The sequence below is a fragment of the Lucilia sericata genome, unplaced genomic scaffold, assembly GCF_015586225.1.
Source record: "Lucilia sericata isolate MDLA Ls3-8-SP2 unplaced genomic scaffold, ASM1558622v1 Contig000419F_arrow, whole genome shotgun sequence".
NCBI classification, from domain to species: domain Eukaryota; kingdom Metazoa; phylum Arthropoda; class Insecta; order Diptera; family Calliphoridae; genus Lucilia; species Lucilia sericata.
The window spans coordinates 331,928-341,302 of record NW_023994436.1 but is presented as its reverse complement, the minus strand read 5'-3'; the positions used below and the strand labels follow the sequence as shown (position 1 = coordinate 341,302).

General features: G+C 32.2%; 1 protein-coding gene across 1 annotated transcript; it reads left to right on the top strand.

The window, feature by feature from the left end:
* Nucleotides 1-349: 349 nt before the first annotated feature.
* On the top strand, nucleotides 350-7,261 carry LOC119604702 (barH-like 2 homeobox protein). Its single transcript, XM_037957482.1, has 3 exons — nucleotides 350-356; nucleotides 4,567-4,981; nucleotides 6,841-7,261. Exons 1-3 carry the CDS (start codon nucleotides 350-352, stop codon nucleotides 7,061-7,063), a joined length of 645 nt encoding a protein of 214 aa, XP_037813410.1. The 3' UTR covers nucleotides 7,064-7,261.
* Nucleotides 7,262-9,375: the final 2,114 nt, after the last annotated feature.

Below are 9,375 nucleotides of genomic sequence, written 5' to 3'. Positions count from 1 at the left end.
CTAATTAAATTATCTAAACCTAAGATCTTAAATACTTAAACTTTTCTAAAATTACAATAATTTAACGAAAATCTTAAATTTTCTTAAATTTTATCTAATTTTTGATAATAATCTAACTTAATTTTAACTTAATTTCAATTTAATTAACTTAACTTTATCTAAAATTAAACTTAATCATAATTTAAATTAACTTAAAACTTGTACTAACACTTTATACACCCACACATATACACTAACATACATACATAAATACATTTAAAAATCTATAAAAATATGATAATTTAAAATTCAAAATTAAATAATAAACCCTAATTCAGCATCACATCAGGCCTGTTGTCATCGTTGGATTATGTTTGGTAAGTTTTAAATTGTGTTTACTATAGTGTTCATTTAAATTCTCTATCTACATAAGTGTTCTAAATTGAATATTTTTTTTATGTTAAAGCATTTATGTTATTAACATAATATCTTAAAGATTTATGTTAACAACATTTGAAAATAAACTTAAATTTTTTTATTGTTGAATATTTCAATTTAGAATACTTCAAAATAAAACAAACCATTACATTACACAACAATACTTAGCCAATTATCTTTATTAATGTTTAATATGAAGTTTGTAAACAATTTGCATTTTAATAATAAATTTGTTTAATTATTAGATTTTAATAATGACAATCTAAATTAAATTTTATTCCACGAAAGGTTAGTTAAACATGTAGATAGGGAATCATTATAGGGCTATCTTGCAGATTTTTTTTTAAAGATAGTAAGGTTGGGAGGGTCTAGAATGAGAAGAAATGCCACCATCTTCTCGAGATTTTTAAATTCAAACTTTCTTTATTTTTTTTTTTTTGGTTTTAGTTTAGTTAATATTTTAAAGCTACCTTTTTTAAATGAATGTGCGGTTCTTAGCCTATCCTGATGGAGACAAGAACACCACCCCAAACCCTGAGCACGGTCGGAATAACAGGTAGCACAGGTCTTCTAAAGGATAGGGCACAACGCGTGAATCGTTACAAGTCTATAGTCTAGTCTAGTCTATAGTCTAGTCTAGTCTAGTCTATAGTCTAGTCTAGTCTATAGTCTAGTCTAGTCTATAGTCTAGTCTAGTCTATAGTCTAATCTAGTCTATAGTCTAGTCTAGTCTATAGTCTAGTCTAGTCTAGTCTAGTCTATAGTCTATAGTCTATAGTCTATAGTCTATAGTCTATAGTCTATAGTCTATAGTCTATAGTCTATAGTCTATAGTCTATAGTCTATAGTCTATAGTCTAGTCTAGTCTAGTCTAGTCTATAGTCTAGTCTATAGTCTAGTCTATAGTCTAGTCTATAGTCTAGTCTATAGTCTAGTCTATAGTCTAGTCTATAGTCTAGTCTATAGTCTAGTCTATAGTCTAGTCTATAGTCTAGTCTATAGTCTAGTCTATAGTCTAGTCTATAGTCTAGTCTATAGTCTAGTCTATAGTCTAGTCTATAGTCTAGTCTATAGTCTAGTCTATAGTCTAGTCTATAGTCTAGTCTATAGTCTAGTCTATAGTCTAGTCTATAGTCTAGTCTATAGTCTAGTCTATAGTCTAGTCTATAGTCTAGTCTATAGTCTAGTCTATAGTCTAGTCTATAGTCTAGTCTATAGTCTAGTCTATAGTCTAGTCTATAGTCTAGTCTATAGTCTAGTCTATAGTCTAGTCTATAGTCTAGTCTATAGTCTAGTCTATAGTCTAGTCTATAGTCTAGTCTATAGTCTAGTCTATAGTCTAGTCTATAGTCTAGTCTATAGTCTAGTCTATAGTCTAGTCTATAGTCTAGTCTATAGTCTAGTCTATAGTCTAGTCTATAGTCTAGTCTATAGTCTAGTCTAGTCTATAGTCTAGTCTATAGTCTAGTCTAGTCTAGTCTATAGTCTAGTCTATAGTCTAGTCTATAGTCTAGTCTAGTCTAGTCTATAGTCTAGTCTATAGTCTAGTCTATAGTCTAGTCTATAGTCTAGTCTATAGTCTAGTCTATAGTCTAGTCTATAGTCTAGTCTATAGTCTAGTCTATAGTCTAGTCTATAGTCTAGTCTATAGTCTAGTCTATAGTCTAGTCTATAGTCTAGTCTATAGTCTAGTCTATAGTCTAGTCTATAGTCTAGTCTATAGTCTAGTCTATAGTCTAGTCTATAGTCTAGTCTATAGTCTAGTCTATAGTCTAGTCTATAGTCTAGTCTATAGTCTAGTCTATAGTCTAGTCTATAGTCTAGTCTATTTCTAGTCTATAGTCTAGTCTATAGTCTAGTCTATAGTCTAGTCTATAGTCTAGTCTATAGTCTAGTCTATAGTCTAGTCTATAGTCTAGTCTATAGTCTAGTCTATAGTCTAGTCTATAGTCTCTATAGTCTAGTCTATAGTCTAGTCTATAGTCTAGTCTATAGTCTAGTCTATAGTCTAGTCTATAGCCTAGTCTATAGTCTAGTCTATAGTCTAGTCTATAGTCTAGTCTATAGTCTAGTCTATAGTCTAGTCTATAGTCTAGTTTATAGTCTAGTCTATAGTCTAGTCTAGTCTATAGTCTAGTCTATAGTCTAGTCTATAGTCTAGTCTATAGTCTAGTCTATAGTTTAGTCTATAGTCTAGTCTATAGTCTAGTCTATAGTCTAGTGTATAGTCTAGTCTTTAGTCTAATCTATAGTCTAGTCTATAGTCTAGTCTATAGTCTAGTCTATAGTCTAGTCTATAGTCTAGTCTATAGTCCAGTCTATAGTCTAGTCTATAGTCTAGTCTATAGTCTAGTCTATAGTCTAGTCTATAGTCTAGTCTATAGTCTAGTCTATAGTCTAGTCTATAGTCTAGTATATAGTCTAGTCTATAGTCTAGTATATAGTCTAGTCTATAGTCTAGTCTATAGTCTAATCTATAGTCTAGTCTATAGTCTAGTCTATAGTCTAGTCTATAGTCTAGTCTAGTCTATAGTCTAGTCTATAGTCGAATCTATAGTCTAGTCTATAGTCTAGTCTATAGTCTAGTCTATAGTCTAATCTATAGTCTAGTCTATAGTCTAGTCTATAGTCTAGTCTATAGTCTAGTCTAGTCTATAGTCTAGTCTATAGTCGAATATATAGTCTAGTCTATAGTCTAATCTATAGTCTAGTCTATAGTCTAGTCTATAGTCTAGTCTATAGTCTAGTCAATAGTCTAGTCTATAGTCTAGTCTATAGTCTAGTCTATAGTCTATAGTCTAGTCTATAGTCTAGTCTATAGTCTAGTCTATAGTCTAGTCTATAGTCTAGTCTATAGTCTAGTCTATAGTCTAGTCTATAGTCTAGTCTATAGTCTAGTCTATAGTCTAGTCTATAGTCTAGTCTATAGTCTAGTCTTTAGTCTAGTCTATAGTCTAGTCTATAGTCTAATCTATAGTCTAGTCAATAGACTAGTCTTTAGTCTAATCTATAGTCTAGTCAATAGACTAGTCTATAGTCTAATCTATAGTCTAGTCTATAGTCTAGTCTATAGTCTAGTCTATAGTCGAGTCTATAGTCTAGTGTATAGTCTAGTCTATAGTCTAGTCTATAGTCTAGTCTAGTCTATAGTCTAATCTATAGTCTAGTCTATAGTCTAGTCTATAGTCTAGTCTAGTCTATAGTCTAGTCTATAGTCTAGTCTATAGGCTAGTCTATAGTCTATATTCTAGTCTATAGTCTATATTCTAGTCTATAATCTAGTTTATAGTCTGGTCTATAGTATAGTCTATAGTCTAGTATATACATAGTCCAGACTTAAAGAAAGTCGTTTTTTTGTCTTGTACTTATAAGTAAATGTTGAGATTGTGGATCCCAAAATATTTATCTTCGCAAATCTTTGAATCCAAACTGTTTGTAATCTACCAATAAAGAAATATAGAGGATATTTCTCCTCATTACGCTCTAAATATTTTAAACTAAAAATAATTTTGCTAAAACACGTGAACTTAATCGTTCACGCTGTGACTTCTGTGGCCACAAAAAAATCGACCTTTGTGGTCGTCGAATAAAAGTCTGCAAAAAGAACACAAGCAGTTTATTAAAAAAAAAAATTATTCGAAAAAAATAATATAGACAGGATATAAGAACAGGATAAAAATAAAACAATTAGATCTACAATTTCAATACTATTTTTATACGCCATTTTAAGCATGTGGTGTTTTTATAAGGAAATGGGAATCGTGTGTATTTTTTAAACCCACAAGCTTTAACTGTTAAATGTATCTGAAGAGGGTTAAAAACACGAAATGATGAGCATGTTGATGACGAAGATGAGTTCACATTTGAAGAGTTATGAAAAGTTATTGTAGAGACGAACGCCCACTTGAAACGTAGAAAAAAAATAAAACATTAATGGTTATTTGATGGATATTGTCTGGTAATGAGGGAAATAATTATATTAACAGGGGTTGTTAAATGCAAATCTTTTCACTAAACTACATTAATTTCAATAAAACAGAAGTTATTTTTAAAAAACTCTGGTTATCAAGTCTTGGTAGGAGGTTAAGCGTTGACACGTGAAGCATCAGATTTTTTTTTACTTAAAATTTAATTTTACTTTTCTTTCAGACTCCGACATTTCCGACAACAATTCAGATATTGATATAGAAGATCGTTCCTCTCCCGATTCAGAAGCTTTAAATTGTCATTATAATGGTCAAACGTTATCCAATGGTCATTTATTATTTAGCAACAATGAATCTAGTCTTGACTCTTCCCACTTTATTAATGATAATGAACATTCCGTAAGCAGCCAATTGCCTCAAACACATGGGGGTGGATTTTTGGGAGAACATAAAATGGGTTTGCCGAAAAGCGGTCGAAAACCTAGACGTCGGCGGACAGCTTTTACACATGCCCAGTTGGCATATTTGGAGAGAAAATTTCGTTGTCAAAAGTATCTGAGTGTGGCCGATAGAAGCGATGTGGCAGAAACTTTAAATTTGTCGGAGACACAAGTGAAAACGTGGTATCAAAATCGGAGGTAAGTGAAAAAAGTAATTCGCAGCAAAGATAATTGTAATAGAAATAATAATCTAAAGAAAAAACACTGGTCTAGGCTAGTTCAAGTTCAGTTCTAGTTCAGTTCTAGTTCAGTTCTAGTTCAGTTCTAGTTCAGTTCTAGTTCAGTTCTAGTTCAGTTCTAGTTCAGTTCTAGTTCAGTTCTAGTTCAGTTCTAGTTCAGTTCTAGTTCAGTTCTAGTTCAGTTCTAGTTCAGTTCTAGTTCAGTTCTAGTTCAGTTCTAGTTCAGTTCTAGTTCAGTTCTAGTTCAGTTCTAGTTCAGTTCTAGTTCAGTTCTAGTTCAGTTCTAGTTCAGTTCTAGTTCAGTTCTAGTTCAGTTCTAGTTCAGTTCTAGTTCAGTTCTAGTTCAGTTCTAGTTCAGTTCTAGTTCAGTTCTAGTTCAGTTCTAGTTCAGTTCTAGTTCAGTTCTAGTTCAGTTCTAGTTCAGTTCTAGTTCAGTTCTAGTTCAGTTCTAGTTCAGTTCTAGTTCAGTTCTAGTTCAGTTCTAGTTCAGTTCTAGTTCAGTTCTAGTTCAGTTCTAGTTCAGTTCTAGTTCAGTTCTAGTTCAGTTCTAGTTCAGTTCTAGTTCAGTTCTTTTTTCTAGTTCAGTTCTAGTTCAGTTCTAGTTCAGTTCTAGTTCAGTTCTAGTTCAGTTCTAGTTCAGTTCTAGTTCAGTTCTAGTTCAGTTCTAGTTCAGTTCTAGTTCAGTTCTAGTCAGTTCTAGTTCAGTTCTAGTTCAGTTCTAGTTCAGTTCTAGTTCAGTTCTAGTTCAGTTCTAGTTCAGTTCTAGTTCAGTTCTAGTTCAGTTCTAGTTCAGTTCTAGTTCAGTTCTAGTTCAGTTCTAGTTCAGTTCTAGTTCAGTTCTAGTTCAGTTCTAGTTCAGTTCTAGTTCAGTTCTAGTTCAGTTCTAGTTCAGTTCTAGTTCAGTTCTAGTTCAGTTCTAGTTCAGTTCTAGTTCAGTTCTAGTTCAGTTCTAGTTCAGTTCTAGTTCAGTTCTAGTTTAGTTCAGTTCTAGTTCAGTTCTAGTTCAGTTCTAGTTCAGTTCTAGTTCAGTTCTAGTTCAGTTCTAGTCAGTTCTAGTTCAGTTCTAGTTCAGTTCTAGTTCAGTTCTAGTTCAGTTCTAGTTCAGTTCTAGTTCAGTTCTAGTTCAGTTCTAGTTCAGTTCTAGTTCAGTTCTAGTTCAGTTCTAGTTCAGTTCTAGTTCAGTTCTAGTTCAGTTCTAGTTCAGTTCTAGTTCAGTTCTAGTTCAGTTCTAGTTCAGTTCTAGTTCAGTTCTAGTTCAGTTCTAGTTCAGTTCTAGTTCAGTTCTATTTCAGTTCTAGTTCAGTTCTAGTTCAGTTCTAGTTCAGTTCTAGTTCAGTTCTAGTTCAGTTCTAGTTCAGATCTAGTTCAGTTCTAGTTCAGTTCTAGTTCAGTTCTAGTTCAGTTCTAGTTCAGTTCTAGTTCAGTTCTAGTTCAGTTCTAGTTCAGTTCTAGTTCAGTTCTAGTTCAGTTCTAGTTCAGTTCTAGTTCAGTTCTAGTTCAGTTCTAGTTCAGTTCTAGTTCAGTTCTAGTTCAGTTCTAGTTTAGTTCTAGTTTAATTCTAGTCTATAGTCTAGTTTATATTCGTGTCTATAGTCTAGTTTATAGCCTAGTCTATGATCCTGTCTCTAGTTTGTATATAGTCTTGCCTATAGTCTAGTCTATTCTATTCTAAAGTCTAGTCTTTTGTATAGTCTATAGTCTTTTCTATAGTGTTTTCTATAGTCTAGTCTATAGTTTATTTCTAGTCCATAGTCAAATCTATAACCTAGATCATAGTCTAACTAATTTTTTCTCTGTTTTCCCATTTCCGCCCACTAGAACCAAATGGAAACGTCAAAATCAACTGCGCCTAGAACAATTACGCCATCAGGCTTCCATGAAAAAGGAATATGTAGCGGAAAATGGTTCAGGAAACCCTTTGGGCTGTTGCCCGCCCGGCTTAACATCTTTCAACGCTACCAATCCCTGTAATTTTCTAACATCAGCAGCAGCAGCGGCCATATTTCGCAATGTCAGTTACGTGCACGGTTGTCCGTTGTAAAAGTTTTTTTTTAGAATAAGTAATACCAAGTTGTTTTATAATTTAACTTAAGAGCGTTCGTAAATAATTATATTTGTTGAATATTTATTAAAATAAATAGGATTTTGTAAATAGAAATAAGATTATTTCGTAATTTTTAGGTGAAATAAAACACCAAAACTGTGCAATATTTATAAAAATTAAAAATATTTTTTAGTTTTAAACTTAAGCAAATAAATAAATGTAATACATATATAATAATTAAGTAAATTAAAATGAAATACAATTTAAACAAAAAATAAAATTAAATATTTTTATAGTTTTTCTTAAAAAGTTAAGGGGTTGGGTTTAAAGCAGTCGAAACTGCAAGAAATAAAAACTTGAAATCTTTATTTCTCGCAGGTTAGCTTCTATGATTTCATTTATTTAGAATTTTTTTTTGAAACTCTTAATGAATTTTCATGCAACATATATTTTTTAAACACAAAATAACAATCTCACCACTTAAGTTATATTACGATTAAAAAATTATTTCATCCGTTAACAAAAATAAATTTTCTGTGCTGCAAAAAAAAAAAAATCATAAAACCGAAAATCCAGCCATTCATATTTTTACCTACGCACTTATCAGAGTATGAAAGGAGTAGATCAACAAAAAATATTAAATAAATATAAAAACTGAAACTCTATACAATTTGCACAAGAGTACTTCAAAAACCAGTACTAGTACAGAGGAGTAAAAGGGAAAATAATTGTGTTATATGTATTTCAGCATTAGTAGTCGTAAGTTTAACTAGTGGGGGAACTACTCCAACCAGAGCTCAAGTACATGTTAAACGTAGTAAGGGAGCATAACAAAATGGAAGTCGAAAAAAAAGAAATATTTAGCCAACTGGAAAACAAGCAACAATTTGAAAATAATGTTGAAAGAAATAGGTCTGAAGATAATAGTGATAGTGAAGATTTTCGTTGTAATGAGAAGAGAGAAAAAAGATATGCCAGATGTAGTTATCTCAAAAAAAGTTTTTAATTGATAATTATATAATTTAAATTGTAAGTTACTTAAAACAGTTAAATGATAACTACTTAAATCAGGTGATAATAATCTGTAAATTAATCTATAGTTTAAACTATAGTCTAGTCTATCGTCTCGTCTATAGTATCTCGTCCACATTCTGGACTATAGCCTCGTCTACAGTGTAGTCTATAGTCCAGTCTGTAGTGTAGTCTAATGTCTAGTCTATAGTGTAGTCTATAGTGTAGTCTATATAGTCTAGTCTATAGTCTGGTCTAGTTCTGTGCTAGTTCTTTGCTAGTTCTGTTCTAGTTCTGTTCTAGTTCTGTTCTAGTTCTGTTTCTAGTTCTGTTCTAGTTCTGTTCTAGTTCTGTTCTAGTTCTGTTCTAGTTCTGTCTAGTTCTGTTCTAGTTCTGTTCTAAGTTCTGTTCTAGTTCTGTTCTAGTTCTGTCTAGTTCTATTCTAGTTCTGTTCCAGTTCTGTTTCTAGTCCTGTTCTAGTTTCTGTTCAGTTCGGTTCTAGTTCTGTTCTAGTTCGGTTCTAGTTCTGTTCTATTCTGTTCTAGTTCTGTTCTAGTTCTGTTCTAGTTTCTGTTCTAGTTCTGTTCTAGTTCTGTTCTAGTTCTGTTCTAGTTCTGTTCTAGTTCTGTTCTAGTTCTGTTCTAGTTCTGTTCTAGTTCTGTTCTAGTTCTGTTCTAGTTCTGTTCTAGTTCTGTTCTAGTTCTGTTCTAGTTCTGTTCTAGTTCTGTTCTAGTTCTGTTCTAGTTCTGTTCTAGTTCTGTTCTAGTGCTGTTCTAGTTCTAGTGCTGTTCTAGTTCTAGTGCTGTTCTAGTTTCTAGTTCTGTTCTAGTTCTGTTCTAGTTCTTGTTCTAGTTCTGTTCTAGTTCTGTTCTAGTTCTGTTCTAGTTCGGTTCTAGTTCTGTTCTAGTTCTGTTCTAGTTCTGTTCTAGTTCTGTTCTAGTTCTGTTCTAGTTCTGTTCTAGTTCTGTTCTAGTTCTGTTCTAGTTCTGTTCTAGTTCTGTTCTAGTTCTGTTCTAGTTCTGTTCTAGTTCTGTTCTAGTTCTGTTCTAGTTCTGTTCTAGTTCTGTTCTAGTTCTGTTCTGTTCTGTTCTAGTGCTGTTCTAGTTCTAGTGCTGTTCTAGTTCTAGTTCTGTTCTAGTTCTAGTTCTGTTCTAGTTCTGTAGTTCTGTTCTAGTTTGTTCTAGTTCTGTTCTAGTTCTGTTCTAGTTCTGTTCTAGTTCTGTTCTAGTTCTGTTCTAGTTCTGTTCTAGTTCTGTTCTAGTTCTGTTCTAGTTCTGTTCTAGTTCTGTTCTAGTTCT